Source organism: Hyperolius riggenbachi, chromosome 1 (genome assembly GCF_040937935.1).
Source record: "Hyperolius riggenbachi isolate aHypRig1 chromosome 1, aHypRig1.pri, whole genome shotgun sequence".
In the NCBI taxonomy this organism is placed as follows: domain Eukaryota; kingdom Metazoa; phylum Chordata; class Amphibia; order Anura; family Hyperoliidae; genus Hyperolius; species Hyperolius riggenbachi.
This window is the reverse complement of record NC_090646.1, coordinates 257,046,322-257,074,120: the sequence shown is the minus strand read 5'-3', so window position 1 is coordinate 257,074,120 and position 27,799 is coordinate 257,046,322. Positions and strand designations below refer to the sequence as shown.

Genomic DNA, 27,799 nt, shown 5'->3' with positions numbered 1-27,799 from the left:
GAAAACTGCCTTTTCTGTTCAGCCAACTGTGAATATCCAAAAGTTTGGAATTATGTTTCCTTTTAGTCATAGCAATGATTTACTGTTTGGTGGATGGAACAGCATACTACTTCTTAAAGGACAACTGTAGCAAAAAGGATATGGAGGCTGCCATATTTATTTCCTTTTAAATAATACCAGAGGCCTGGCAGCCCTGCTAGTTTATTTGGCTGCAGTAGTGTCTAAATCCCACCAGAAACCAGCTAATCTTGTCAGATCTGACAATGATGTCCAAAACACCTGATCTACTGAATTCTTGTTCAAGGGTCTGTGACTAAAAGTATTAGAGGCAGTGAATCAGCAGGATAACCAAGCAACTGGTATTGCTTAACCAGCTGAGCGGTCTGGACGAGCTCAGCTCGTCCAACACCGCCAGCGGCTGCCGCTCAGGCCCTGCTGGGCCGATTTTGATGAAATAAAAAGCAGCACACGCAGCCGGCACTTTGCCAGCCGCGTGTGCTGCCTGATCGCCGCCGCTCTGCGGCGATTCGCCGCGAGCAGCGGCGAAAGAGGGCCCCCCTAGCCGCCTGAGCCCTGCGCAGCCGGAACAAAAAGTTCCGGCCAGCGCTAAGGGCTGGATCGGAGGCGGCTGACGTCACGACGTCGGCTGACGTCGATGACGTCACTCCGCTCGTCGCTATGGCGACGATATAAGCAAAACAAGGAAGGCCGCTCATTGCGGCCTTCCTTGTTTATTCTGGGCGCCGGAGGCGATCGGAAGATCGCCTCCGGAGCGCCCTCTAGTGGGCTTTCATGCAGCCAACTTTCAGTTGGCTGCATGAAATAGTTTTTTTTTTATTTAAAAAAAACCCTCCCGCAGCCACCCTGGCGATTTAATCAGAACGCCAGGGTGGTTAAAGGAAATAAATATGGCAGCCTCCATATCTCTCTCGTTACAGTTGTCCTTTAAATCCTCATTTTTTTTTCTACAGTGAGTGTCCCATTCATGCAGATAGGACAGTGCTCACAGCTAAACCTATACCTGGATGCAGTATACTAGGTTCCAAATGTCCATTCACATGTATGGTATGTGCAGCTGCACCCACTTCTGTGGCAGTGCACCAGCATTGCCAGGTGAGGGTGGCAATAAAAGGATGAACTACTATAGATATGCAATGGATGCAGATGTCTGCTAGGAAATTGTTTTCATGTTTTACTATGAAAGTAGAGTTCCACTTTGTTGCCTGCTGCCTTGATTGTGTCTGATTGGGTAGATGTTAATATGCAACTTTTTGTTTCAACGTTTTTATGGAAAGGCTTTTACAGTGCTAATGTGCAACTTTTATACTACTGATCTAGGCATGATCCATCACTGCTTCATGCTTCAGCACTGCTTTCCTGTCTCATTCCTATCACTAAGCTCTGTCCTCCCTTATGGGTCTGGCTTGCCTGAAGCTATACACAGAGGAGAGAAGAGTTCCTGAAGTATTTCATACAGTGTATATCAGTACAGAATTATTCATGAAGGAGGTGCTGTCTGGGAAAAAATGCTTGCCTTGCATTGTAGTGTTACTGGGTGTAGGATGAGTGGATAAGTGTTATTCTGTTAAGGTGTACCTGAAGTATCATACAAACTACTAAACTAAGAATGCACTGTACTGAGTTACCAATACTCACAATTTAAAGGTTTGTTTGGGGTAGGTGGGGGTGGATAAATACATGAGATGGGGCAGAGGCTGGCACGTCTTACAAATCAAGCTCAACTAGGCCGCTCTGAAAGAGTGGTGTGTCCAGAGCTTGACAAGAGTGGATTACTCCACTGAGCTAAATATGACTAAAGAGTTTTACAATTTGAGAACAGGTGCTCCAGTACATTTTTTCGCTGCTTAAAAAGAACCCGAGGTGGGTTCTAAGAATCCTATTAGCACACAGAGGCTGGGTCTGCCCAGCCTCTGTTGCTATACTGTCTCCTCCCAGGCCCCCCATGCACTCTGCTATCCCCCATAAATCAAACGCCGTGCTAGTGTCATCGCTAGCTGGCTTTTTACATCTACACTGTCACTCTCGCCGCTCCCTGCCTCCTCTATGTCGCTCCTCCCCGCTGATTGGAGGGAAGGGACGCAGGCATGGAGCGGAGAAATAGAGGAGGCGGGGGAGTGGCGAGTGTGACAGTGTAGATGAAAATAGCCCGCTATCGACATGCTGCGTGTCGCTAGCACGGCTGTGTGATTTATGGGGGATCGCAGAGCGCTGGGGGGAAACAGTATAGCAAAAGAGGCTGAGCATTATATGTAGACCCAGCCTCTATGTGCTAATAGGATTCTTAGAACCCACCTCGGGTTCTCTTTAAGATGTGCTTAAAGTGAACCTCCGGACTAAAAATCTACTCAGCAGAACTAAAAAGGCTTGGTGTTTCTTAGGGATTTCTTATGTCGTTGTTCACGTTGCCTAGCAACTGGGAGGGGTGATCAGGACACAGGACAGTTGGAACTGTGTCTCATGCTCCCTGTCACCTTCTTTCAACCAAAAAGATGGCTACCCCATGAAATCACAAACCTTTGCCTGTTCTTTTAAAACAGGGTGGGTACAAGATTATATTGCCTATCTATTTTAATTAACATAACTAATGTAACTTAATGACAGTATGTTTGTTTAGGCTGAAGTTCCTCTTTAAGGATCGTTTCACACTGCCAGAGAAAATGACCCATTTTGGCTGATTGCCGTAAAACGTGAATACTGACAGTAAACTGATCCCATGTTATCCAATGTGATTCATAAGATTTGTTCACACTGTCAGTCAGATTTGAGTAATGCGCAAAATCCTAACCTGCTCGAACTCTTCTGGATAGCCTTTGTTTCCCATAGAAACCTTTGGTGGAAACGCGTCTGCTCTGGATACAAAAATCATTTGGAACAGACACTTAACTGTCCGCTCCAAACTGGCCATTGTCTGCAGCTCAACGTGAAAGTTGGAGATTTTGGCAGTCTTTGATAAAATTTGTTCCTTAAAAACCTCCAGTGCTTTAGCAATAAGAAGGTGATTGCTGCATACAACAGGAATGGGAACTGTACCAGGATGGTTTATTTAAAAAAAAAAGTCATGGGAAGAGACAGCCTTTGGCTTAGTCTAAAAAAAAATTTTCTGAAAGAAAATGATCATGATCAGTAGGCACAAGATTTGTATTTATACTTTGCTCTACTTCTGCAAGATATTGATTATGATTGATAATATAGCTCTAGGTACACTTTTCTGTAAAACGTCATGGGGGCTGCCATCGTTACCTGCATAAAATTGTTTCACTTTAATACCTGAATCAGAATACTCTTTCTTCCATGCCTGGAATGGGGAATGACACAGGGCTAGTAGAAGATAGGACTTAAGGTGGCCACTAACTGTCCAATTTCTAGCGAAAAATCGTTTGAGCGATCAGAAATTCTGATCGGACGAAAAATTGTTCACTACACCATCAACTAACCAATCTTTGCTTCCTATCTATCACGACCACCAAGAAAATCCAAATTTTCGTTTGACGAAAATTCATTTGGGCGACATTTTTTTCACTCGTTCATAATCGATTGTGTCCACCAGTGGAGATTTACAACCAATCCGATCAGAATTTCTGATCGCTCGAACGATTTTTCGCTAGAAATTGGACCGTTAGTTGGCAGCTTTACAATATACAGTACACCCATCACAAATTACATAATAGACAGAAGTGTGAGGTAAGATACATTGAAGAGACAGTAGCTCAATGCACAATTTGTCAGTAACAGCAAAAACCCTGAAAGGAGGGGGGTGAACAGCAATAATTGATACCTGGTTTTCTTTAATGTGTAGCTCTCTTTTAGCTAAATCAAAAAATACAGATGTACTTCAATATCAAGTGGATAGTGTACCAGAAACATACAGTGTTAAATAAAATGTAATGTGGCCAGTTACTTACCTGGCGCTTCTTCCAGCCTCCTGGTCCCTCGCCGCTCAGTTCCTCTGCTGTCCGCCTCAGAAAGCTGGCTGGCTCAGTCACTGATCACTGTGCCTGGGAGCATTCTGAAAATACGCAGTAGCAATCTTTACTTACTGCACAAGTGCAGAACGCTACATGAGCACCATGGAGAAGCATGGTACTGGGCCTTGCAAGCATTCGGATGGGGACAGTGGAGGGACAGAGAAACCCCAGGAAGACTTCAGGGGGCTGGAAGAAGCCTCAGGTAAGTAAGTGGCCACTTTAAATTGCACTTAAAACTTCCTTTAAAGACACCACCTTTTGACATAGGAGACCAAGGTTCAACTCCTATTCTGTAAGGAGTCATTGGGCTAGAATCCCTAATGCTCCAGGGTAGCATACAGCGCTAGTTGCTTCAACTGTAAGCGATTTGAGTCCCGCAGGAGAAAAGCACTATAAAAATGTTAGCATTACAGGCGGTCTCCTACTTGCAAACAGGTTACGTTCCAGGAGTTTGTAAGTTTAAATTTGTTTGTAAGCTGAGTCCTGTGTTTTACTTAGAGAAATGTGGATACATTTCTTTTGGGCATATAGTATAGACACTGTATTGGTTGTTTTTAATATGCTTTTAGTGTGTTTTAAAGTGTACCAGAGCTGACTTAAATTAAAAGTTTTTTTTTTTATACATACCAGGGGCTTCCTCCAGCCCCATCCGCACGGAGCGCTCTCGCGCCGCTGTCCTCAGTCTTCTCCCTCTTTCGTACTGGGTCCCGTAACTTTAGCCAATCGTGGCCTTTCTGCGCAAAAGTGCGCTTTCTACGTATCTCTCCGGCGGCTGCTGGAGAGATACGTAAAGAGAGCACTTTCCTTTCGTCAGACTGGCCGCGACTGGAGAAAGTTACGGGACCGGGTATCAAAGAGGGAGAAGACTGAGGACGGCGGCGTGGGAGCGATCCTTGCGGAAGGGGCTGGAGGAAGCCCCAGGTATGTATAAAACTTTTAACCCTCCTGGTGGTTTTTACCCTCTTGGCGGTCTATTAAAAACCTCCAGGGGGCAGCGCAGCAGTTTTTTGTTTTTTTTAATCATGTAGTGAGCTACATGACAGCCGTACATCCCCCCACCCTCTTCGATCGTCTCCGGCGATAAAGCCCGTCCGGAGATCCCGTTCTCAATGGGATTTCCATTAGGGCTTCCCCTGTCGCCATGGCGACGGGCGGGATAACGTCACAGACGTCGTGATGTCAGAGGGAGTCCCGGTTCACCCCTCAGCGCTGCCTGGCACGGATTGGGGGGGGTTACTGCCAGGAAGGTTAATTTAAGTCCACTCTGGTTTCCTTTAACGTAGACTTCCCCAACCCTGTCCTCAAGGCCCACCAACAGTACTTATTTTGCAGAAAACCACAAACATGCACAGGTGGGGTAATTAGTGTCTCAGCAGAGCTGATAAACAACCTCTGTGGATTTCCACAAAACATGCACTGTTGGTGGGCCTTGAGGACAGGGTTGGGGAACACTGCTTTAAAGGGATTCTGTTCACCTGTTTAAAAACAAAATCTATCACTTACCTGGTGCGTCTATCGGCCCCCTGCGCCCGGAATGTCCCGCGCCGTCCTCCTGTGATGCTCCGACCCCCACCGCCGGAACAGTGTAATTAGTCGAAGAGCAGTGTGTCAGCGGGAACTTACCGCGCAAGTGCGCTGCCGCACTTCTGTTCGTCTAGTTAGACAAATCATTTCAATGGTGCAGGCGGCGGGGAAGGTAGCATCGGAGGGCGGCGGGGAAAGTAGCATCGGAGGGCGACGGCACAGGACATTCCGGCTGCAGGGGGCCGATAGAAGCCCCAGGTAAGTGGCAGTTTTTGTTTTTTAAAAGGTAAACAGAACCCCTTTAAGAGTAGATTTAAACAGAAAAAAAAACTCTGGAATATCTTAAGTCATTTTTAGGAGAAGGAAGATAGATACAATCGTTTATTTCATTAGTTTTTCGCCTCAAGTGTCTTTTAAGCTAACAGTAGTTTATACAATGCTGTAACATGTAACAACAAAACGGAACAACAAAAATAAGTAATAAAAAAAAAGTGAATCTTGTACGAGGAGACATATACCGTATATCCTCGAGTATAAGCCGAGTTTTTGAGGCCAAAAAAGTGGCCCAAAAGTGGGGGTCTCGGCTTATACTCGAGTGCCCACCTCCCCGAGTGCACCTTCCTGCCGCAGAGTGTAAAAAAAAAAAAGCTGAGCAGCGCTAATGGTTGATTAACTTCCCCCTCCCGCTCGCCGCAATGTGTACAGTAACCCGCATGTCCTCCTCCCCGCTATGTGTAAAGTGCTGTAATCCATGTGACAGTCTCTCCCTGGCAGACTGGAGTGTGTTGCCAACCTTGGAATTGTCCTCCGTGTCCCCCGAGTGTCACCATATGCAGCGCAGCTTTGAGTAACTTTGATCCGCGCTGTGTTCGGATGCCTCTTCCTGCCTGTCGCAGGCTCGTTGCTATGACTCAATCACGTGCACCACGTGCGGCGTCATAGCAACGAGCCTGCGACAGGCAGGAAGACGCATCCGAACACAGCGCGGATCACTGTGAGTTACTCAAAGCTGCGCTGCATATGGTGACACTCGGGGGACACGGAGGACAATTCCAAGGTTGGCAACACACTCCAGTCTGCCAGGGAGAGACATGGATTACAGCACTTTACACATAGCGGGGAGGAGGACATGCGGGTTACTGTACACATTGCGGCGAGCGGGAGGGGGAAGTTAATCAACCATTAGCGCTGCTCAGCTTTTTTTTTTTTTTTTTTACACTCTGCGGAAGGAAGGTGCACTCGGGGAGGTGGGCACTCAAGTTACACATAGCGGGGGAGAGGGGCATGTGGGTTACTGTACTCATTGCGGCAAACGGGAAGGGGGCACAGATTACTGTACACATAGCCACGAGCAGGAGGGGAGGGGGGAGTTATGTGATCATTAGTGCTGCTCAGCTTTTTTTCCCTTTTTTTACACATTGCGGTGGGGGAGTGCAGGGGGGCACGCTGCCATTAGTGATAGCTTTTAACGCAGAACTCAGTACTTTCTCTCTGCTCTATAAGATACGCACCTTAAGATAGTAAAGAAAAACAATTCTTTGTTACAGCTGATACAAAATCCTGCAATACATCTGCAGTGCGTCTACTTCCTGCTTTCATGGAAGCAGACATATTAACATCCTGTGCTTTCAAATGAGCTTATTTACCTTGACAGGTGACACAGGAGAGTTCAAATTACAATTTGTGATTAGACAGATGAGGAGGAGGAATTATTTTTATTATTAATGCTGCTGCATTTCCTACCCTCGGCCTATACTCGGATCAATCATTTTTTCCAGGATTTTTGGGTAAAAGTTGGGGGGTCGGCCTATACTCGAGTCGGCTTATACTCGAGTATATACGGTATATTTTTTAAATCTATGAAAAATTGTAATTAGTCGATTGTAAGTAGGGTACTTACTGTAGTATTATTTATTATTATTATTATTATTATTATTATGGGTCTAACTGTTCTACATGGTTATCTATGCTTTCCTATTTATTTCTTTTGTTTACATAAATATCTAAGTGTGCTGAAATTCATGAGGGTTGTCAGGCGTCAGAAACCTAGTCACTGTATTGTGCTGTATTTTCCCATCATTTTTTTTCAAGGCATAAGCTGTTATTTTTTTCCCCTTGTAATTATAATCCGTAAAGTGGATTGTGCATGTTTCCTTGAATTCCTAACTAGGGTAAATAGTATTGCGAGTGAAAAGCAAGATTGTATTTTTACTGCTAGAGCGGCACCAAAATCGTATTACATAGATTTAAGTGGCCAGGAAAATGTGAAATCCTGCAGTCCAGTAAGGAGGTTACGTGCAGAGTTTGTAATCAGGCATCTAGTTTAGCAACAAGTATGTCATCCGTTCAGGTTGGGCCCCTTCATAGGTTAGTTAGGCCCATCTACTTCTGTTGGTTTCTCACTTTGAATTCCATTTAAACCTAGAGGAGCTCTATTGAAAAAATAATGGAATGAATAAAACCGCTTATTTCTTGCAATATTCATAAATTATTCAGTCAGTGTTTGCTTGCAAAATATTTCCTCGCCCTGATTTACGTTCTGAAATCACAGGTGATGATTTATTGCTGGTAGTTGAATCACTGCAAAATGTTTAGTTTGTTTACTGTGTTCCAAAGGAAGCAGTAATAATACCTAATCTCCCAGAATGCTCTGGGAGCAGAAGTCTGCGACGTGTCTACAGCCTTAGCAATTGTTGCCTCAGGGATTGTGTCTGGATCCCTGCCATGCGACTCGTGTATAAGGCTTAAGAGTTCATAAGCCTACTAATTATAAACTAAAAGATCTCTGTATTTAAAGAAAAAAAAGGAAATGTTTAACTGTTTAGGTGATTGTGCTGTGAGGATGTGCACATTTTCAAACTTTCAACATTTTATCACTTTGACTGCCACTAGCTCCCATGTTTTATCATATGAACAGACATTGGTCTTTATTATTTACGTATACAACAAAATAATAAAGCTTTTTAGGGCAGTATGCCTGTTTGCTATTGCTATCTTTATCAAACACTTTGACTTTTGTTTTTTCGAAAACACTATTTTAATTCTAGGCATTTAGTGTATTTTTGAAGGTTTCGTTGTATTAAGGAACATGCATATCAATTTTATGGTGTTGTACATAATATAAAAACTTCTGTGAAACTGTCATGGGACATATAAAATAGTTAAGGTTTGGTTCACACTACAGGGTTCATGCCTATGGAACACTAGTTCAAATATGTACAACTTCTGTCTGGTGTCCGCAGTTAGCAGACTTGTAGTGAGTTTGCATTCCATCAGTACAAAGGATGGAATGAACCCTGGACAGAAAGGACATGTCTGCACATGTCTGAACAAATCTTATGTTTCACATAGGAATTGTCGACATGTCCATTGAGGTCTGTTCTGTTTTTAACAGATAGTTTTAGTTTGTGGTGTGAACCAAGCATATTTCAGTCCTGTATATCCTCTGCTTTCAGAACATATAGGGGTTTTAGGGGTAGTTTTCCTAATATTTATTTCTGCCATGTGCATTTTCTGTATACAAGTCGAAAAATGGCAGAAGGGTTAAGTGAATACATGTTTATGCTGCTCCATGTTTGCAGTGATATAAAATGATCTAAGTGGTGATTAGCTTTAGCTCTTCCAGAAGAGACATCTCCAATCTGCATTTGTATGGCAAACAGTTATTTTCATTTCACAGGTTTTCGTTTCTGCAGTTTTCATTTCACAGGATATCTTAGAAACTTCTTGATGTGGATATATAATGTAATCACTTTCCTCTGTTCTTGATCCTGTGTTTACTGTATTATAGTGGATGTTTTTGTTCCTGTTGTGAGGGGTTAATATAAGACATGCACTATGCACTGTGAAGTGAAGCAGCAGCACAATGAGGTTTTCCAAGTGGTTTTAAACTCCTCTCTCATGCTATCCAGTGTACTATCTTTCTGTGATTTTGGCTCTTGCCCAACGCTCGTATTGTTTCCAGCTGAGTTACCAAACTCCAGGGTTGGCAGTGTAAGCTCAGTGCTCACATCTTCCCTATAAATAGCACAGGAGTGTGCCCTCCTCCTTGCAGACCCTGCTAGAAAATATCCACAGGATAGGAGAAGCTGTTTGCAACCAGAACATGAATCCTAAGTTGGCTCAAACCAATTATTGGACGTATAAACCGTTCCCTTGTACTGATGTCTGGTAAGTAGTCTTGCCTGAGGGAGTCCAGCAAAGTGTGTTGCTGCTTCAGCCTTAGCAACAGCACGAGCATTATTCTGCGTGTTGATTTTTTTTTTTTGTCTTGTCATAGCTGCTGTCAACAAAAGGGAGTGGTAATTCATCAGACTGATTTGAGAGCCTGTGCATGTTACTGATGCAGCAGAATAGGTCTCGAAAGAAGCTGTTTTCTGAAAGTTCAGGGCACACAGAGGGGCGTTGTGTTCTCCAGGCAGACCACTTCACCAATTAGCATGCAAGGGTCAGAGAGGATGGACTTGCTGGGGTGCATGCACATGTAGCTGGAGCTGTGGATTTTCTCCAGCCCTCCCATGCATTGTCAGGAATGTGCTACTGTGCCGTTTTAGCTTTCGCTTCTCCGTTTTAAAGAAATTCTTTCCTTGCGGATTTTTTCTTCCAGGCCGTAAAGATGAAGATTCAGGAACAGCAGAATAACTCTGAGCTGAGACCACAAAGAAGCCTTGATGTTGATGTGGGTCAGGAAAGCTTTGTGCCGGAGGTACCTCGCCTGGACCTCACCTCTCTTTGTGATGACAACAACTGGGAAGGTAAGGAATACTTATTCTTGTTACACATATCACTGATCATGTGGAATCCTGCTAGTCTTATCTTGTGTACACACTTTACTCAGGTGTTGCAAGCATTCTATTTAATGAAAATGCACTTGGGCATCATTTGTACACCTCTCTGTGCACGCTTCAGCTGCATGCTAATTCTTTGTGTTTCAGCTGAGAACATCGGTATTAATGCATTAAGATGCCCATAAAAAGGGGTTTCAGCTGCTATAACAGATAATAATTTAAAATACCAATAAAAAGGGGCATTTTGTTTAACCGATGTATGCACTCATTCTTGCAACTTTGCAGTACACATGTACCTTGTTTTTCTATTTACCGGTAATATTTTTTTTTTTGTTCGCTTTCCTTTGTAAGTTAACTAGGAAATGTACTTTAGGCTACTGAGAGCATCCAAGTTAAAGAACTTTTGACCGGTTTACAGCATTTTTGAACAGATTTCTATAAGAAACTTCATTGAACTAAAACTTGCATGTTAGTAATATTTTCATGCACAATTATGTGACACCAGCTCCTATGCATTGTATTCACTGTAGATATGGCAACAACTGTGCTATGTTGTAAGCTAGTGGTCGACAAGAGTTGAGGCTAGCAGTTCTTACTATGCAGTTCAGTCTTGAAGCAGTAGCTGCTGCTTTGTACTAAACATCACCATTTCTGACCCTGAGGCTGGAGATGTTGTATGCTGAGATATGTGAGCCTCACAGGCCCTGCAAGTGTGTTCCCTGCCTTAGGCAGGGAACACACTTGCAGGGCCGTTTTCCCCTGCGTTTCCCAGGTTTCCGTCGGGTTTTGCGGTCGCGTCTAACGCGTGCGTTTTTCCGCGTGCGTTTCTGCGTTTCTGCGTTTGCATGGCATGTAGTGTCATGCAATGTGCGGAAAAAAGCAGAAAACTGTGCGGCTACAAAACGCGGAAAAAAAACGCGAACGCAAACGCGCACAAACGCATGCGGCGCAGCGTTTCCCGAGCTAGGCTATTATTTTCAATAGCCTCTAAAATCGTGCGCGTTTTGCCGTTCGCGGCAAAACGCGCAAAAACGCATGTAGTGTGTTCCCTGCCTAAGGACATGGTAACCTGCTTGTTCATAATGAGGAAGCACATTGTCACCAGACCCCTCCCACACACCTTATGATGCAGAAATCTGCATCACCGTGACTTGGAGCTTTACAGCAAAGCTCAGGTCACAAATTCTGTCTTCCAAATGTCATTATTACACTTGTACCTATTCTATGGAGTGCTAGTTTGTGTACATTGTGAACATGCTTTTACTATATAATGAGTTGGAAGTACAGTAGTTAATTTATGAATGGCTTACTGTTAATATAAATCTTTAATTATTTTACTATGTTACATTGTATTTGGTGAAATTTAAATATATTTCCTATATAAAAACTGGTCTGAGTGCTTTATTTAGAAATTGTCTCCTCTGAATCTTTCATTATGATTTTTGGCATACTGTATAATATATTATTTTATCTATTTGGGGGTTTTGGTGACATGATTGCTTCATAGCTGACCTTACACAACTATTGTTAATTAAGCAACATTATTCCGCTACATCTCTAGCAAATATGACGCTTACCCTGGATATTGCTTACATTTCTATGACAAAAGGTGCAGCAGAAGTGTTACTCTTCGCCTCACTTTGCAATAACTGAGAGAATGATGGTATAGCCAGCAATCACACCAAGGAGCTCTCTGCCCAGAGGCCTGCACAAATCTGACACCTCATTTGCTAACTTCCCTCTGTCCTTTACCAATTATTTTGGGTTGAAATGTCTGGAGATATTTTTACATTTGCATTTTACATGTGTGTATAAATAGCCTACTCTAGCCTTTGCTTTAAATTCTGCATTTTGTTTTGTAAAGTCAATCCATAATTTGAGTGTTTAAGGGAAAAATACATTATAAGGCATTTTTAATAGAGTTGGTGTTTATAGTAAATATAATTAAACTTCTATCAAAAGGAGCTCCTGTGGATCAATGTTTGACTGTTTTTTTTTCCTATTGAACATTGATTGGGTTAAAGCCATATGTGTGTGTTGTGGTCTTTAGTTGCTAAGTGAATGAGGGGGTGATTTTTACTGTTTTGTGTGTCTAGAGTCTAAATGGCAAAGGAAGCAGTATCCTCACATTTACTGGCTGTAGTCTAGTTCTCGACAGATAATCACTCTTCAATACAGCAACACCTGACTGGTACTTCCTGCTGTAAAAAAAATACATTAAAAAATAATCAGCATTCAACTTTCCTTTCTGGCAGGTTTACTTTAAATTTAGTGTTTTGATCCATATCTGCTACATTTATAATGACTGCAGGATAACAGTCCTTTTCAACAATCGGTATGGAGCAATGTTGTACGATGCACAGGTGAGAATAAGGATCATTGCTTTTTATATGGATTACTGCCTTGCTTCTTAGCACATTTCAGTTGAAACATCCATAATAAGCAGCACTAGGTATTCTACTTCAATCTTTGTGACATTTACATTGGTGATAAACAGATTTAATTTAGGCATATTTAAATTAGAATATAGCAATGTGTATATTTAATGCAAAAGGATAACAGATGGTTGTTAGACATCTGTGCTTCTGGGCTCACTGTTCCTAGCAGAGGGGGGAAAAAAGAGCATCTGATATCTTCCTTTATCACACGATGGAGAATGTTCCCGCTACACAGAAAGGAACATTAGAATATCCTCAAGCTGCTTGGGTCCCAAGAGTCCATGTCTGCATTGTGTGTTCAAGCAGTGTATTGTCATCTTAGCTTTCCGTGCTGTCTTTTTTGTGTGCTGGGCAGCCACTGTATATTATTTGTGTACAAACTGATGACATGCATTGTGTGTAGCTAGTCACAGTGCACAAGATTCACTCCAGTAACGCTAATCCTTGGGTCTGATTGTTGCCATTTTATATCTGGTTGCTTTTCCATTTGCCAGTGTTGCACTAGGGAAATGGACAGTAGTGTCATTTTTTTCTAACTATGGCTTTGACGACCTTCTGTAACCAAAACATTTTTTGGTGTGGTAATGCTGCATCTATCAACTGTGAATTGTTTTCTGCTGGATCTAGAGAAAAGGCAGGCTGGTGATCTTTACCTTTTGTAGTGTTAAAACACTGAAAGTATTTGACTTTACATTCACTGATTCTATCCTCCCTCCTACAAAATTGAGTGTTTAGTAATTTTTCTGTATCAAAATATGCTATGCTGCACATTATATTGTATTCAGGTGTTTGTTCAAAAGCTTGTAGAAAGTGACCTTGAATTCAAATAAACACATAAATGAGGACATTTTAAAGTACATAATCACTGGTTGCATATGCATACAGTGAAAACTGCACGTTTCAATGTTCGCCAGTTACAAAAAATTCTGATAGTGTGAGTGGAAGTGATAGTATGGTGAGCTGTGGTCCTGAGCTTCCCAGGCGGTGAAGTCATCCATAATACACCCACACACTCTAATAGGGAGGCTTAAAGAGTGAAGGGGAGTTGCTTCCTGTTGACACTGGGGTGATTCCTCCTGACATCCTTCACAAAAATAGTACTTTTATAGGGTGTATGTAAACATAATTTTGTCTGTTTTCACCAATGGTAGCCTGCTACTATATACAGTGGGTTGCGAAAGTTTGGGCAACCTTGGTAATCGCCTTGATTTTCCTGTATAAATCGTTGGTTGTTACAATAAAAAATGTCATTTAAATCTATCATATAGGAGACACAGTGATATTTGAGAAGTGAAATGAAGTTTATTGGATTTACAGAAAGTGTGCAGTAATTGTTTAAACAAAATTAGGCAGGTGCATAAATTTTAGTACCACAAATAAGAAATGAAATCAACATTTAGTAAATTCTCCTTTTGCGAAATTAAAGCCTCTTAAAGGGAAGGTCCAAGCAAAATAAAAAAATGAGTTTCACTTACCTGGGGCTTCTACCAGCCCCATGCAGCCATCCTGTGCCCTCGTAGTCACTCACTGCTGCTCCAGTCCCCCGCTGGCAGCTTGCCTACCTCGGAGGTCGGCGGGCCGCATTGCGTACATTTTTACGCATTCCCGCTAGTGCAGGAACATTAACACATACGTTTTTTACGCATTACTGGTTCAATGCGTACATTTTTACGCATTGAACCAGTAATGCGTAAAAATGTATGTGTTGATGTTCCTGCACTAGCGGGAATGCGTAAAAATGTACGCAATGCGTCCCGCCGACCTCCGAGGTCGGCAAGCTGCCAGCGGGGGACTGGAGCAGCGGTGAGTGACTACGAGGGCACAGGATGGCTGCATGGGGCTGGTAAAAGCCCCAGGTAAGTTAAACTCATTTTTTTATTTTGCTTGGACATTCCCTTTAATGCTTCCTGTAGGTTCCAATGAAAGTCTGGATTCTGGTTGAAAGTATTTTGGACCATTCCTCTTTACAAAACATCTCTAGTTCATTCAGGTTTGATGGTTTCCGAGCATGGACAGCTCTCTTTAACTCACACCACAGATTCTCAATTATATTCAGGTCTGGGGACTGAGATGGCCATTTCAGAACATTGTACTTGTTCCTCTGCATGAATGCTTTAGTGGATTTTGAACAGTGTTTAGGGTTGTTGTCTTGTTGAAAGATTCAGCCCCGGCACAGCTTTAGCTTTGTCACTGATTCCTAGACATTGGTCTACAGAATCTGCTGATACTGAGTGGAATCCACGCGTCCCTCAACTTTGACAAGATTCCCAGTCCCTGCACTGGCCACACAGCCCCACAGCATGATGGAACCACCACCATATTTTACTCTAGGTAGCAGGTGTTTGTATTCTTGGAATGCTGCGTTCTTTTTCCTCCATGCATAACGCCCCTTGTTATGCCCAAATAACTCAATTTTTGTTTCATCAGTCCACAGCACCTTATTCCAAAATGAAGCTGGATTGTCCAAATGTGCTTTAGCATACCTCAAGTGGCTCGGTTTGTGTTGTGGGAGGAGAACAATTCCTCAGCATCACTCTCGCATACAGCATCTCCTTGTGTAAAGTGTGCCGACTGGTTGAACAATGCATAGTGACTCCATCTGCAGCAAGATGATGTTGTGGGTCTTTGGTGCTGGTCTGTGGGTTGACTCTGACTGTTCTCACCATTCGTCACTTCTGTTTATCCAAGATTTTTCTTGGTCTGCCACTTTGAGCCTTGACTTGAACTGAGCCTGTGGTCTTCCATTTCCTCAATATGTTCCTAACTGTGGAAACAGACAGCTGAAATCTCTGAGACAGCTTTCTGTATCCTTCCCCTTAACCATGATGGTGAACAATCTTTGTCTTCAGGTCATTTAAGAGTTGTTTTGAGACCCCCATATTGCTACACTTCAGAATAAACTAAGAGGAGGGAAACTTAAAATTAACCCCCTTGAATACTCTCTCATAATTGGATTCACCTGTGTATGCAAGTCAGGGGTCACTGAGCTTACCAAGCCAATTTAAGTTCCAATAATTAGTTCTAAAGGTTTTGGAATCAATACAATGACAACAGTGCCCAAATTTATGCACCTGCTTAATTTTATTTAAACCATTATGCCACACTTTCTGTAAATCCAATAAACTTAATTTCACTTCTCAAATATCACTGTGTGTGTCTCCTATATGATATATTTAGCTTACATTTTTTATCATAACAACCAATTATTTATACATGAAAATTATGTCGATTAACAAGGTTGCCCAAACTTTCGCATCCCACTGTACTTTAACATTGTATGCTCTATTTCTATTGCCTACGTTTATTTTAGGGTTTTAAACTAGATTTGGGGCTTTTGAAGGTTAGTGGCTTGGTTAGGAATTGAGAGCGATATCAAGTTAAAGTAGTTATTATCTTTAAAGTACACATCGCAATACTACACGTCTCCCTCATGCAGAGTATAAGTGTTGGAAGCATGCCTGTATCCATAGTTCCTTCTCCTGACTCCAGCAGCAATTCTTCTGTCTCACCTGCAGCTTCGAGCTTCTTGCAAGGGTGCCAGGGCTTCACTGCTGTCACATGCGTGACCCCCAATGATATTGAAGGAAGTTTAAAAGTGCAGGGGAGGTGTATCATACAAACAAGGATTTTACCTCCCTTAGAACCAGCCCCAGTAATAATTTGTCCTTTAGATCTTGGTGCTGGATCATATGTGGGGAGAACACACTGATTAGTCTCAGCTCATTGACTGGGCGCAATTTTCTCCCCAGAAACTTGTTTCAGCCGGGTGGCATGAAAAAAGTAGTCGGATGGGGTGCAACAGTGGAATGCTGGGCCAGTGCAACTCTGTTTACAACATAGGAGGAGGATGAGGATGCTAGTCAATGACAGCAGAGTGCCCACCAAAATTGGGTGGAGCACCCGACTAAAAGAGCCTGGGGAGAACACTGTGGTGCTAAAGCTGCAATGTGCTGTCCAGCCCTGGAGATAGCTGCACACAGAGGTGTGAGGAGCCAACTGGAAAGAAGACCTTAAATATGGGCATTCCTGGAGAATGTGGTGCTGGAGCATTATTTACTGTGCAGCAAAAAGGTGTTAAACTTTCAAAATATACAATATTTTACACTGATAATCTTTAAAAATTTAGTTTTACAATTACTTTTCTTTTGATGATCTCTTTTGTGTGTGTGCATGAGCTACCACTGTGTGCTCCTTTAAACGTGTTTATTTCCCTGCCCCCCCCCCCCCCTCCCCCCACCTTTACTCTTAGGCCAGATATTTTGTCTACAGCTCTATATCAAGTTCTTCCTACTTCTGACCTTGTCTGGGAATTTAACTGACGATGTCTCATTACTGCTAAACTTTTCATTATAGCATTTTAAAGTTTTTGTTTTGTTTTCGAAATTCAAAATAATATATCCTTCCTTATTTCTGGCTATATTCTGTAATTTCATTTTGCTCTCAATAAATGCAGTGTGCCTAATGGAAGTCTGAAGGAATGCTAATACAGTAGAATCTCGTTATAGTAAGTGCTTAATATATTCAGCTTCTGGATATAGTTAACTCTGTATATTTATAGAGACACTTTTTAGGTAAGGGATCAAGTTACAGGTACTCGAAGATGTGAGCTTAGATAGTTCAAAAAAATCTCTTCAGAAACCCATTCCTTCAAATATCTTGTCATGCCAAGTAGAAGTAAAATGCAGAAGCACCATGGTTCCATCAAGTGTAGGACTTTGCAGGTAGATGCTTATCCAGGAATTCCCCATGCCCCGTGTGACGCCGGGCGACGCCCAGTCGTCCGAGGATTCGCGGCCGATTGTCCGATCGCAACCGTGATCGGAAAACTGACATTCTTTATTTTTAAAATAGAAGTTTTTCCTTCCTGCCTTCCCCCCCCCCTTGTGCCATGAGGGCTGAATGTGCCTGCGTTAGCATATGGCTAAAGCAACCTGGTTTAGCAAGAAATCCTGTTAAGGCTCCCGGAAAAGCTCTGGTGACACTAATGTGCTAATTGGGCAGAGCTGAAATACCAACAGAGTCTATTCAACAGGGGAAGCTAGCACAGCATGAGGTCTATTGACACCTACATTCCTCCCAGTCTTGACGGCACCGACTAAACTGAGTATGGAATGCATGGTGTTGATAACTTTGTCACATTTTGCAAATACCATCCATGGGAGGAATATGAAAATTACATAATTTTGTTTCCCTAATTCTGTAGAATATGGTGATACTAGACATAGCCAGGTAACCCGAGCAGGGGCTGAGATATGAATAATGGGGTCCCCGTGCGCCCCAAATATTGCAAGTTTGATGTCCTATGAACGTGTATTCTCAGCCCAATCTGAATATGAAATCGGTTTGCATGTGCGACAAAACCCCGGCGGGGTATGAAATTGGACATATTTTGTGGATGGCTGGAAGTTCCTCCCCTGAGAACTCACTGCCTGACACGCCCCTGGGCTGAGCTTGAGACTCCGCCCAGAAATGTCAGTGCTCAAAACTGATTGCATGAGGACCCCCAGCCAATTCCCCCACTTTCCATCATACCGAAAAGACTGCCACTGCTTGGGGAAATAGCAGTGGCCATCTTGCAGGCGGAGCAACGGCCATGTGGTTCGGCCATATTGCGAACTAACTGCAACAAAGGAACTTTGTCTTTTCCCGAACGGACTTTCCACAGAATCATAAGTATTCGTTCTTTTTATCCCTTTTTCTTTTATGTACTGTGTTATCACTGTCTCTCATCGTTTAATTGTTCACGATTGTCTGTATATATTAATTATTTATATTGTAACAAATAAAGGCTTTTTAAAAGGTCTTTACCTCTCAGTAAAACCTTCTATTCAGTATACACAGACGAGACCTAAACTTCCGAAGGGACGCTACTGTTTTGATAGATAGATAGGAATTGCACAGTTTTAACCGGTTGTTTGTTTCACAGGTCTATAGCCAGTTAGCAGTTTTCTCTGGGCTGATAGAAAACAGAGATGGTGGCAAATCTACCCCTGGGTTGGAGTAAAAGTGTATTTTCGTAACCTCACAGGCTCCCTACTGCGTCGTGACGCTCAAACTCCGCCAATTCTACGCAGATTGCGTCCATAGCTCTCAATCTGTGTGCTAGAATCGGATCGGACGGTTTTGCGTGTTCACGGCCAGTGGGGCTCGTGTGACAGTGGTCGGCAGCGTTTGGGATCTGTGTGTGCTGATAGTATCTCAGGTAGGGCTATCGAATTAGCCCTATCGAGAAACGAACTAATTCGTTGGTAGTGACTGAGTGCAATATATTTTTCATATATACAGAGAGACTGTGTAACCAGTACCCCTCCCCTAAGTTTTCTTTTATTTGGCATGGAAATGTCCGGGAATTACAAGGTCATGGTCCTATCCGACCTGCAGAGTCTGTGCGAGGCGAGAGGCATGGACATCCGCGGCAAGAAACAGCAGGACCTGATAACGGACTTGTACCGATGGGATAGCCAGAATCTGCGGACGCTGGAGGTGTCCACTGTGGAGGACACCGGCTCATCTAACGCAAGTCGAGGGGAACCAGAGACTGAAGATCCTGTGCGTACCGAGGTTGAGCAACCCGCGGGCAATGCGGCAACAGATACGCAGGAGGCTGTCAGTGTGATCCCCGACCCCAGAACCCCTGAAAGTACTCGCCTGGAACCGGCCAGTACTGGACTGTCCAGTTATGTTGATCCAGTAATGCAGCAGGCATTGCAAAAGCTGATGGAAACTGATGTGGACAAGTACCTGCAGTACATGGCGGAGCAAAAGCGAGAGGAACGCCAATCTGCAGAGGCGCGGGAGAGACGACAGCATGAGCTGAACATGGCGAAAGTGCAGCAAGCCAGCCGGAGTTCAACGCCCAGCCTCCCTGCTGAAGGGACTGCCGCTCCAGTAAGTGCAAAATTTAAATTTGCTATTATCGAAAAAGACACTGACATTGACTTGTTTTTGAGGTCTTTTGAAAAGGCCTGCCGTCAGTATCGTCTGTCCCAAGACCAGTGGGCCAGACATCTGACACCCTTGCTGCGCTACAAAGCGCTTGATGCTTTCTCAGAGCTGCCTGTGGAAAAGGACAATGATTATACCGCTATAAAGGAGGCTATAATCACTAAGTACCAGCTGACGCCAGAAGCCTACCGGAAAAGGTTCAGGTCCTGGCAGAAAAAATCTACTGATTCTTATCAAGATGTGGTCAGCAGTCTGCTCACCACACTCCGCCAGTGGACGCTAGGCCTCACTAAAGGGTCTTACGGTGTCCTGGAGGACTTAATCGTCCTGGAGCAGTTTCTGAACATTTGCCCGGCTGATGTACGCCAGTTTGTGCTGGAGCGCCGACCGGCGTCAGCGACGGTCGCTGCAGACCTCGCTGAGACCTTTGCAACGACCAGGGTGCCGGAGACCCGCAGGACTGCCCCATCTAGCTGGAGAGGAGGTCAGTCCCACAATTTTGCAGACTCTCCTACCTCTGTGAGCCGTGCGCCCCAGAGGCCCTCCAGCGCAGCTGCTGCGTCCAGGCCTGCAGTAACAGAGGGCATCACCTGTCACTTTTGCCGCAAGCCCGGACACATGAAGTTTAACTGCCCGGAGCGGAGGCAGACCGCGCCAGCTCCTGCACCACCTACACCTCGCCCACGGCAACTGCCGCCAGCCAGCGCACCCCAGCCGGGAGCACCCAACAACGTCATGTTCGCAGGTGGGAGAGGGATCCACTCCGCTACGAGCAACCACCAGCTGGTTACAGTGAACGACCAGCTTGTTACCGGTTTCCGCGACACTGGAGCGGATGTCACCCTGGTGCGTGCGCACCTGGTCCCGACGGAAAATATCCTCCCTGACAAATACCTTACCCTCACTGGAGTGGGGGGCACTCTTTCTCGCATTCCCCAGGCTCGGGTGTCCATCGATTGGGGGGTGGGGGTTCAAGAGAAGGTTGTTGGGGTCCTGGACCAACTGCCGGTCCCAGTTTTGTTGGGGACCGACCTGGGCAAGCTTGTGTCCTATTATGAACCTGCCCCAAGCCCCTCAGACTGCCAGGAGGGAGACGGACTCTCCGCCCACACTAAGGTACTTTGCACCAAGGGGCAAGAACAGGGGGGAGGTGGGTTGAATGTGCCCAGTCCAGGGGTACCGAGTCCAATAGTACCTGTGTCACAGGTACCTGTGTTTGATATACCGATTGTTTGTGATGGAAATGTTGTTGTACCTGTCACTGTAATTCATGCATGCAGCCAGGATGTGAGTAATGCCAGTATGTGCCAGTCTGAAGGTGTACCTGTACTGGCAGTAACACGCAGCCGCGCTGCTCAGAACCTGGGCTCAGAGCAGGTGGAAGAGGTTCCGGCCTCCTCCCCCTCCTCTGACCACAGGGATGGTAGCCTTCAGCCACTAACTGCATATGCCACGGGCCAGCTGGCTGAGAGCGAGAGTGCTGCATTTGTGCAAGCACTCCAGACTGACCCTAGCCTCGAGGCACTCAGAAGACAGGCTTCGGAGCCCCTCACGAATGAAGATACCTTCAAGGTATATTGGGAAGGTGGTAAGCTGTACAGCGAGCCTGTACAGCCCACCGAAGGTGAAACAAGTGTGGGTACCAAGTTGCTTGTGGTACCCAGTGCCTTCCGGGGGCATGTGCTGAAGTCCGCACATGACATTCCCCTGGCAGGGCACTTGGGAATCCACAAGACACTTGACCGTATCCAGGGTCATTTCTACTGGCCCAGGATGCGGATCGATGTGACCAACTATTGCCGCTCATGTACTGTTTGCCAAAAGGTAAAACGGGCTGGGAACCCCCGCAAGGCTCCCTTGTGTCCACTGCCAATCATAGGTGAGCCCTTTCACAGAGTGGCAGTCGACATAATTGGACCATTGCCCACTCCCAGCAGCAGTGGCAAAAGGTACATCCTGACGGTGGTGGATTACGCCACCCGCTATCCTGAGGCCATGGCGCTTTCCTCCCTGAGGGCGGACAAGGTAGCAGACGCGCTACTTAACATTTTCTCCCGAGTCGGGTTCCCTGCGGAGATGCTCTCCGATCAGGGATCCCAGTTTATGTCCGAACTCATGGAGGCCCTGTGCAAAAAGATACACATGACGCACATTGTCTCCAGTCCCTACCACCCGCAGACCAATGGACTGTGTGAACGGTTCAACGGGACGCTGAAGCAAATGCTGACCACGTTTGTTGAGTCGCAAGGTGGGGACTGGGAACGATACCTGCCTCATCTGTTGTTTGCGTACAGGGAGGTGCCGCAGGAGTCAACCGGGTTTTCCCCGTTTGAACTCCTGTATGGGAGGAATGTCCGAGGACCCTTACAATTGATGCGGGAGACATGGGAGGGCAAGGGCGACCCCACTGGTGTCTCCGTGGTCGATTACGTCCTCAAGTTCAGGGACAAAATGGAGTCCCTGTCCGCAGTAGTGACCAACAACCTGGCCCAGGCTCAGGCCAAACAAAAAGCATGGTACGACCGCACTGCTGGAGAGCGGTCATTTGATGTGGGTGACAAGGTATATGCCCTTCTTCCCGTGAGGCAGAACAAGCTGCAAGCAGCCTGGGAGGGGCCTTTTACTGTAGTGCAGCGGTTAAACCCTCTGACGTATCTAGTGAACATGGGGGGCAGGAAGCAGAAGAGCTTTCATGTAAACATGCTGAAGGCCCACCATGACAGGACCCAGTATGCGCTGCCAGTGTGCAGCCGGTTAGAGCAGGGAGAGGCAGACCCCCTGTTAGACCTGCTGGCTGACGTACGAGATGTGGACGGCGACCTAAACGTCAATCCACAGCTCGCCTCAGCCCAGCAAGAGCAGTTACAGAAGGTGCTGGGCCAGTACCAGCACACCTTCTCCGGTATCCCGGGGCGGACCAGTATGGCGGTGCATGGGGTAGATACAGGTACCCATCCCCCCATCAGGCAATCCGCTTACCGTGTCTCTCCCGAGGTACAGGCGGACATGCAGAAGGAGGTGAGGGAGATGCTGGAGTTAGGGGTGGTTCAAAAGTCCAGTAGTGCCTGGGCAGCCCCTGTTGTCCTGGTCCCCAAGAAGGACCAGACAACTCGGTTCTGCGTAGACTACAGGAAACTGAACGCCATCACCACTACAGACGCCTACCCCATGCCTCGCATTGATGAGCTGCTAGATACACTGGCATCAGCCAGGTACCTATCAATCATGGATCTGAGCCGGGGGTATTGGCAGATACCACTTGCACCTGACGCGAGGCAAAAGTCGGCCTTCATCACCCCTTTCGGCCTCTTCGAGTTCACGATGATGCCCTTTGGGATGAAGAACGCCCCCGCCACGTTTCAGCGGGCCGTGAACGACCTGCTAGAGGGAATGCAAGGGTTCGCTGTAGCGTATCTGGATGACATTGCGGTGTTCAGCCCCACCTGGGAAGAACACCTCAAACACCTGTCCCAGGTACTAGAGAGGCTGGCCATGGCCAATCTGACGGTTAAACCGAGTAAGTGTCAGATTGGCATGACCGAGGTGCAGTACTTAGGTCACCGGGTGGGGGGTAACACCCTGAAACCTGACACGGGAAAGGTGGACGCCATCCTGGCATGGCCCCGACCTATCACGAAAAAGCAGGTCCAGGCGTTCCTGGGGACCGCCGGCTACTATAGGAAATTTGTTCCCGCCTATAGTACACTGGCGAAGCCCCTGACCGATGCCACTAGCAAGAAGCACCCCAAGGTTGTTAGCTGGACCCCCGCTTGCGAGAATGCCTTCCAGGCCTTGAAGCAGGCCCTCGCAAGCGCCCCTGTGCTTCAGGCCCCAGACTTCAGTCGTCGGTTTGTGGTGCAAACCGATGCCTCTGACTACGGTCTCGGCGCAGTCCTCAGCCAGGTGGATGGAAAGGGGGATGAACACCCTATCCTCTACCTGAGCCGGAAGCTCCTGCCCCGAGAGGTAGCCTACTCCACAACTGAAAAGGAGTGCCTGGCGATCGTGTGGGCCCTACAGAAACTGCAGTCGTATCTGTACGGCCGCTCCTTCACGATCGTCACTGATCACAATCCCCTGAGTTGGCTAAACCGTACTGCTGGAACCAACGGCAAGCTCCTACGGTGGAGCCTGTCATTGCAGCAGTACGACTTTACGATCCAACACAAAGCAGGCAGCCGACACCAAAACGCTGATGGGCTGTCGCGGTGTCAGATGGAACCCGACCCAACAGCGCCAATAGCTGCTACGGAAGGCGTCCTGTTGACACCTCCCTGAGCAGAGCTCGGGAAGGGGGAGGTGTGACGCCGGGCGACGCCCAGTCGTCCGAGGATTCGTGGCCGATTGTCCGATCGCAACCGTGATCGGAAAACTGACATTCTTTATTTTTAAAATAGAAGTTTTTCCTTCCTGCCTTCCCCCCCCCCTTGTGCCATGAGGGCTGAATGGGCCTGCGTTAGCATATGGCTAAAGCAACCTGGTTTAGCAAGAAATCCTGTTAAGGCTCCCGGAAAAGCTCTGGTGACACTAATGTGCTAATTGGGCAGAGCTGAAATACCAACAGAGTCTATTCAACAGGGGAAGCTAGCACAGCATGAGGTCTATTGACACCTACATTCCTCCCAGTCTTGACGGCACCGACTAAACTGAGTATGGAATGCATGGTGTTGATAACTTTGTCACATTTTGCAAATACCATCCATGGGAGGAATATGAAAATTACATAATTTTGTTTCCCTAATTCTGTAGAATATGGTGATACTAGACATAGCCAGGTAACCCGAGCAGGGGCTGAGATATGAATAATGGGGTCCCCGTGCGCCCCAAATATTGCAAGTTTGATGTCCTATGAACGTGTATTCTCAGCCCAATCTGAATATGAAATCGGTTTGCATGTGCGACAAAACCCCGGCGGGGTATGAAATTGGACATATTTTGTGGATGGCTGGAAGTTCCTCCCCTGAGAACTCACTGCCTGACACGCCCCTGGGCTGAGCTTGAGACTCCGCCCAGAAATGTCAGTGCTCAAAACTGATTGCATGAGGACCCCCAGCCAATTCCCCCACTTTCCATCATACCGAAAAGACTGCCACTGCTTGGGGAAATAGCAGTGGCCATCTTGCAGGCGGAGCAACGGCCATGTGGTTCGGCCATATTGCGAACTAACTGCAACAAAGGAACTTTGTCTTTTCCCGAACGGACTTTCCACAGAATCATAAGTATTCGTTCTTTTTATCCCTTTTTCTTTTATGTACTGTGTTATCACTGTCTCTCATCGTTTAATTGTTCACGATTGTCTGTATATATTAATTATTTATATTGTAACAAATAAAGGCTTTTTAAAAGGTCTTTACCTCTCAGTAAAACCTTCTATTCAGTATACACAGACGAGACCTAAACTTCCGAAGGGACGCTACTGTTTTGATAGATAGATAGGAATTGCACAGTTTTAACCGGTTGTTTGTTTCACAGGTCTATAGCCAGTTAGCAGTTTTCTCTGGGCTGATAGAAAACAGAGATGGTGGCAAATCTACCCCTGGGTTGGAGTAAAAGTGTATTTTCGTAACCTCACAGGCTCCCTACTGCGTCGTGACGCTCAAACTCCGCCAATTCTACGCAGATTGCGTCCATAGCTCTCAATCTGTGTGCTAGAATCGGATCGGACGGTTTTGCGTGTTCACGGCCAGTGGGGCTCTTGTGACACCCCGTATTAGGCCGGAAGGTGCAGGACTGATCTGTCCACCTCTGCTTTCACTGCCAGTCTTCTGCAGTCTGAACTTTTGTGTGTAGTGTTATTGAATGTTTTGTGCAGCCAGTGCCTTTTTTATTGCGTAGATGCTGCAGACTTTTTTTTTTTTCCTCGGTTTTCCAGATATTTTGGCATTAAACTCCCTCATTTGTTCAAGAACCTTTTAACCTTGACATTTGCATTGCGCTTACTAGCCAGCACATTGGCAGCTGAAGCATTTAGCATTGTGAAGACTTATTGCCTGCATCTTTACAAGGCACAGAATATATTGTACAGCTTAGGTATCAAATTATGTTGAGTACATATCCTGAGGCTTTTCTCACTGTATGGGGTGCTCACTGATATTTAAAGGGACCCTGAGAAGTCCAAAAAATGAAACTGGTACTTACCTGGGGCTTCCTCCAGTCCACCGTAGGCCGTGAGGTCCCCCGGCCTCCTGCTGGCTCCTCTCCTGGTCCCGCTGGCAGCTCTGTTACCGGCGACTTTCGGGCTGAAGGTCGTCCAGTTCTTCCTCAACGGGGGCACTCCGCGTCATTACGCTGGCCACTATATATCGTCGCACCGGCTGGCATGACAGTCCTGCGAATGCATGGTTTTCTGACTCTGAACTGTGCAGGACTACTGTCACGCCGGCCGGCGCAATGACGTGTAGCGGCCGCCGCGATGACCCAGACCATTCCACGTTCAGGAAGAAACGGCCGAACTTCAGCTGAAAGTTGCCGGTAATGGAGCCGTCAGCGGGATCGGGAGAAGACCCAGGAGGACTCTGGGGGGCCTCACGGCCTACGTTTGGTCTGGAGGAAGCCCCAAGTAAGTACCAGTTTACATTTTTTTTTTGACTGCTCAGGGTCCCTTTAAAGCGAAATTAAACTAAAAGTATTCACTTCCCAGATTGGTGGACATATGGAGGTTTGCAGTCCTTAAGATAATAGGGGAACTTGCACAAAAGTAATGAGCATTTGTAACTTAATTGGCGCTCTCACTATAGCTAGCTAATTGGTAAACAGACTAAAGCCTCATACACATCTATGAGGAATGTCGCCAGTGAGGTATTGTTACTCAAAGCAACATGAGGGATGTCAAGCTGCAGGCGGGGTAAGGAGAACAGTTCTCTCGCCCAGCAATCGGCAGACTCGGCCCAGCCTGTAGATCAGTGGCCAACGCGTCAGACACCACTCTACACATGCTTGATTCTCAGCAGAGGCGGTGGTTCACAGTCACCTTGACAGTTTCATCTTACTGGCTGTCAGGCATTAAACAATAAAATAGTATCATGTATGTGGAGTATATTATACATAATACGGAGGCTGCCATTTTTAGAACATAAGTTGCCTGATTGCCTTACTCAGCTTTATCTTTCAGCGGTGTCAGAGTTGTAATGATGTATGCAGCTGATCTGCATACTCAGAGCTGTAATTTTATGCAATGCTTTACAGAGTGCATTGAACAATTCATTTCACTGTCTCTGAGGAACTCACAATCTAATCACTATAATGTAATGTCTTGAGCAGTGTAGGACTAGTTGAGGAAACCAGTTAAATTACCAGTATGTTTTTGGAATGTGGAAGGAAACTGGTGTGCTCAGAGGAAAACCCTGCAGACAAGGGGAGAACATGCTTGGCAGAGATTCCAACTTGGGATCCTAGCACGGCAAGAGTGCTAACTTACTTAGTCCCTCTACCGCCTACTATTAAAGTGTGTACTTGAATCATTGTGTGTATTATCATGCCAGACAGCCTTAACCCAAAGCTGAAATATTTAGCGTTAGAGGGACTGACTTTTTAAGCATCAGAATTCCTTTCCATACAGATAGGAAAACATCAATCAAAAGTATGTATAACAGGCAGCAGATAGATGTCAATGCCAGGAGCTGCCAAGCAAAGTGAACTGTAAGATAGTACCCTGATGATCATTTAATAGTATTTAATATATACACACACACACACACATTAAATGCCCTTGCAAGCTTAAAAGGCCAGCTGTAATGAGAGGTATTTGGACGCAGCCATATTTCCTTACTTTTAAGCAGTGCCAGTTGCCTCGCAGCCCTGCTGATCTATGTGGCGGCAGCAGTCTTTTGATCAGACCAGAAACAAGCATGCAGCCAATCTTGTCAGGTCTGACAATGTTGTCAAACGCTTGATCAGGGTCTATGGCTAAAAGTATTTGTGGCAGAGGATCAGAAGAGTAGTCAGGCAACTGGTATTGCTTAAAACGCAATAAATATGGCAGCCTCCACATACCCCTCATTATAGTTGTCCTTTAAATCTGGAGGGTAGTGGGGTGGAAACAGGGATGGAACACTGGAGTTAACAGATGAAGCTGTGAGCCTCCACTGTGACCTACAAACAAATTATAGGTTTGTCTGAA

General features: G+C 45.6%; 1 protein-coding gene across 9 annotated transcripts in view; it reads left to right on the top strand.

Annotated features, from left to right (window-relative positions):
* Window positions 1-27,799, top strand: part of FAM13A (family with sequence similarity 13 member A) — a 397,958-nt gene that overhangs the window by 324,259 nt on the left and 45,900 nt on the right. For all 9 annotated transcript variants that reach the window (XM_068233233.1, XM_068233239.1, XM_068233222.1 and 6 more), the window contains one exon: window positions 10,117-10,264. In XM_068233233.1, the coding sequence (XP_068089334.1) occupies window positions 10,117-10,264 (148 nt within the window). The remainder of the gene's footprint in view (window positions 1-10,116; window positions 10,265-27,799) is intronic.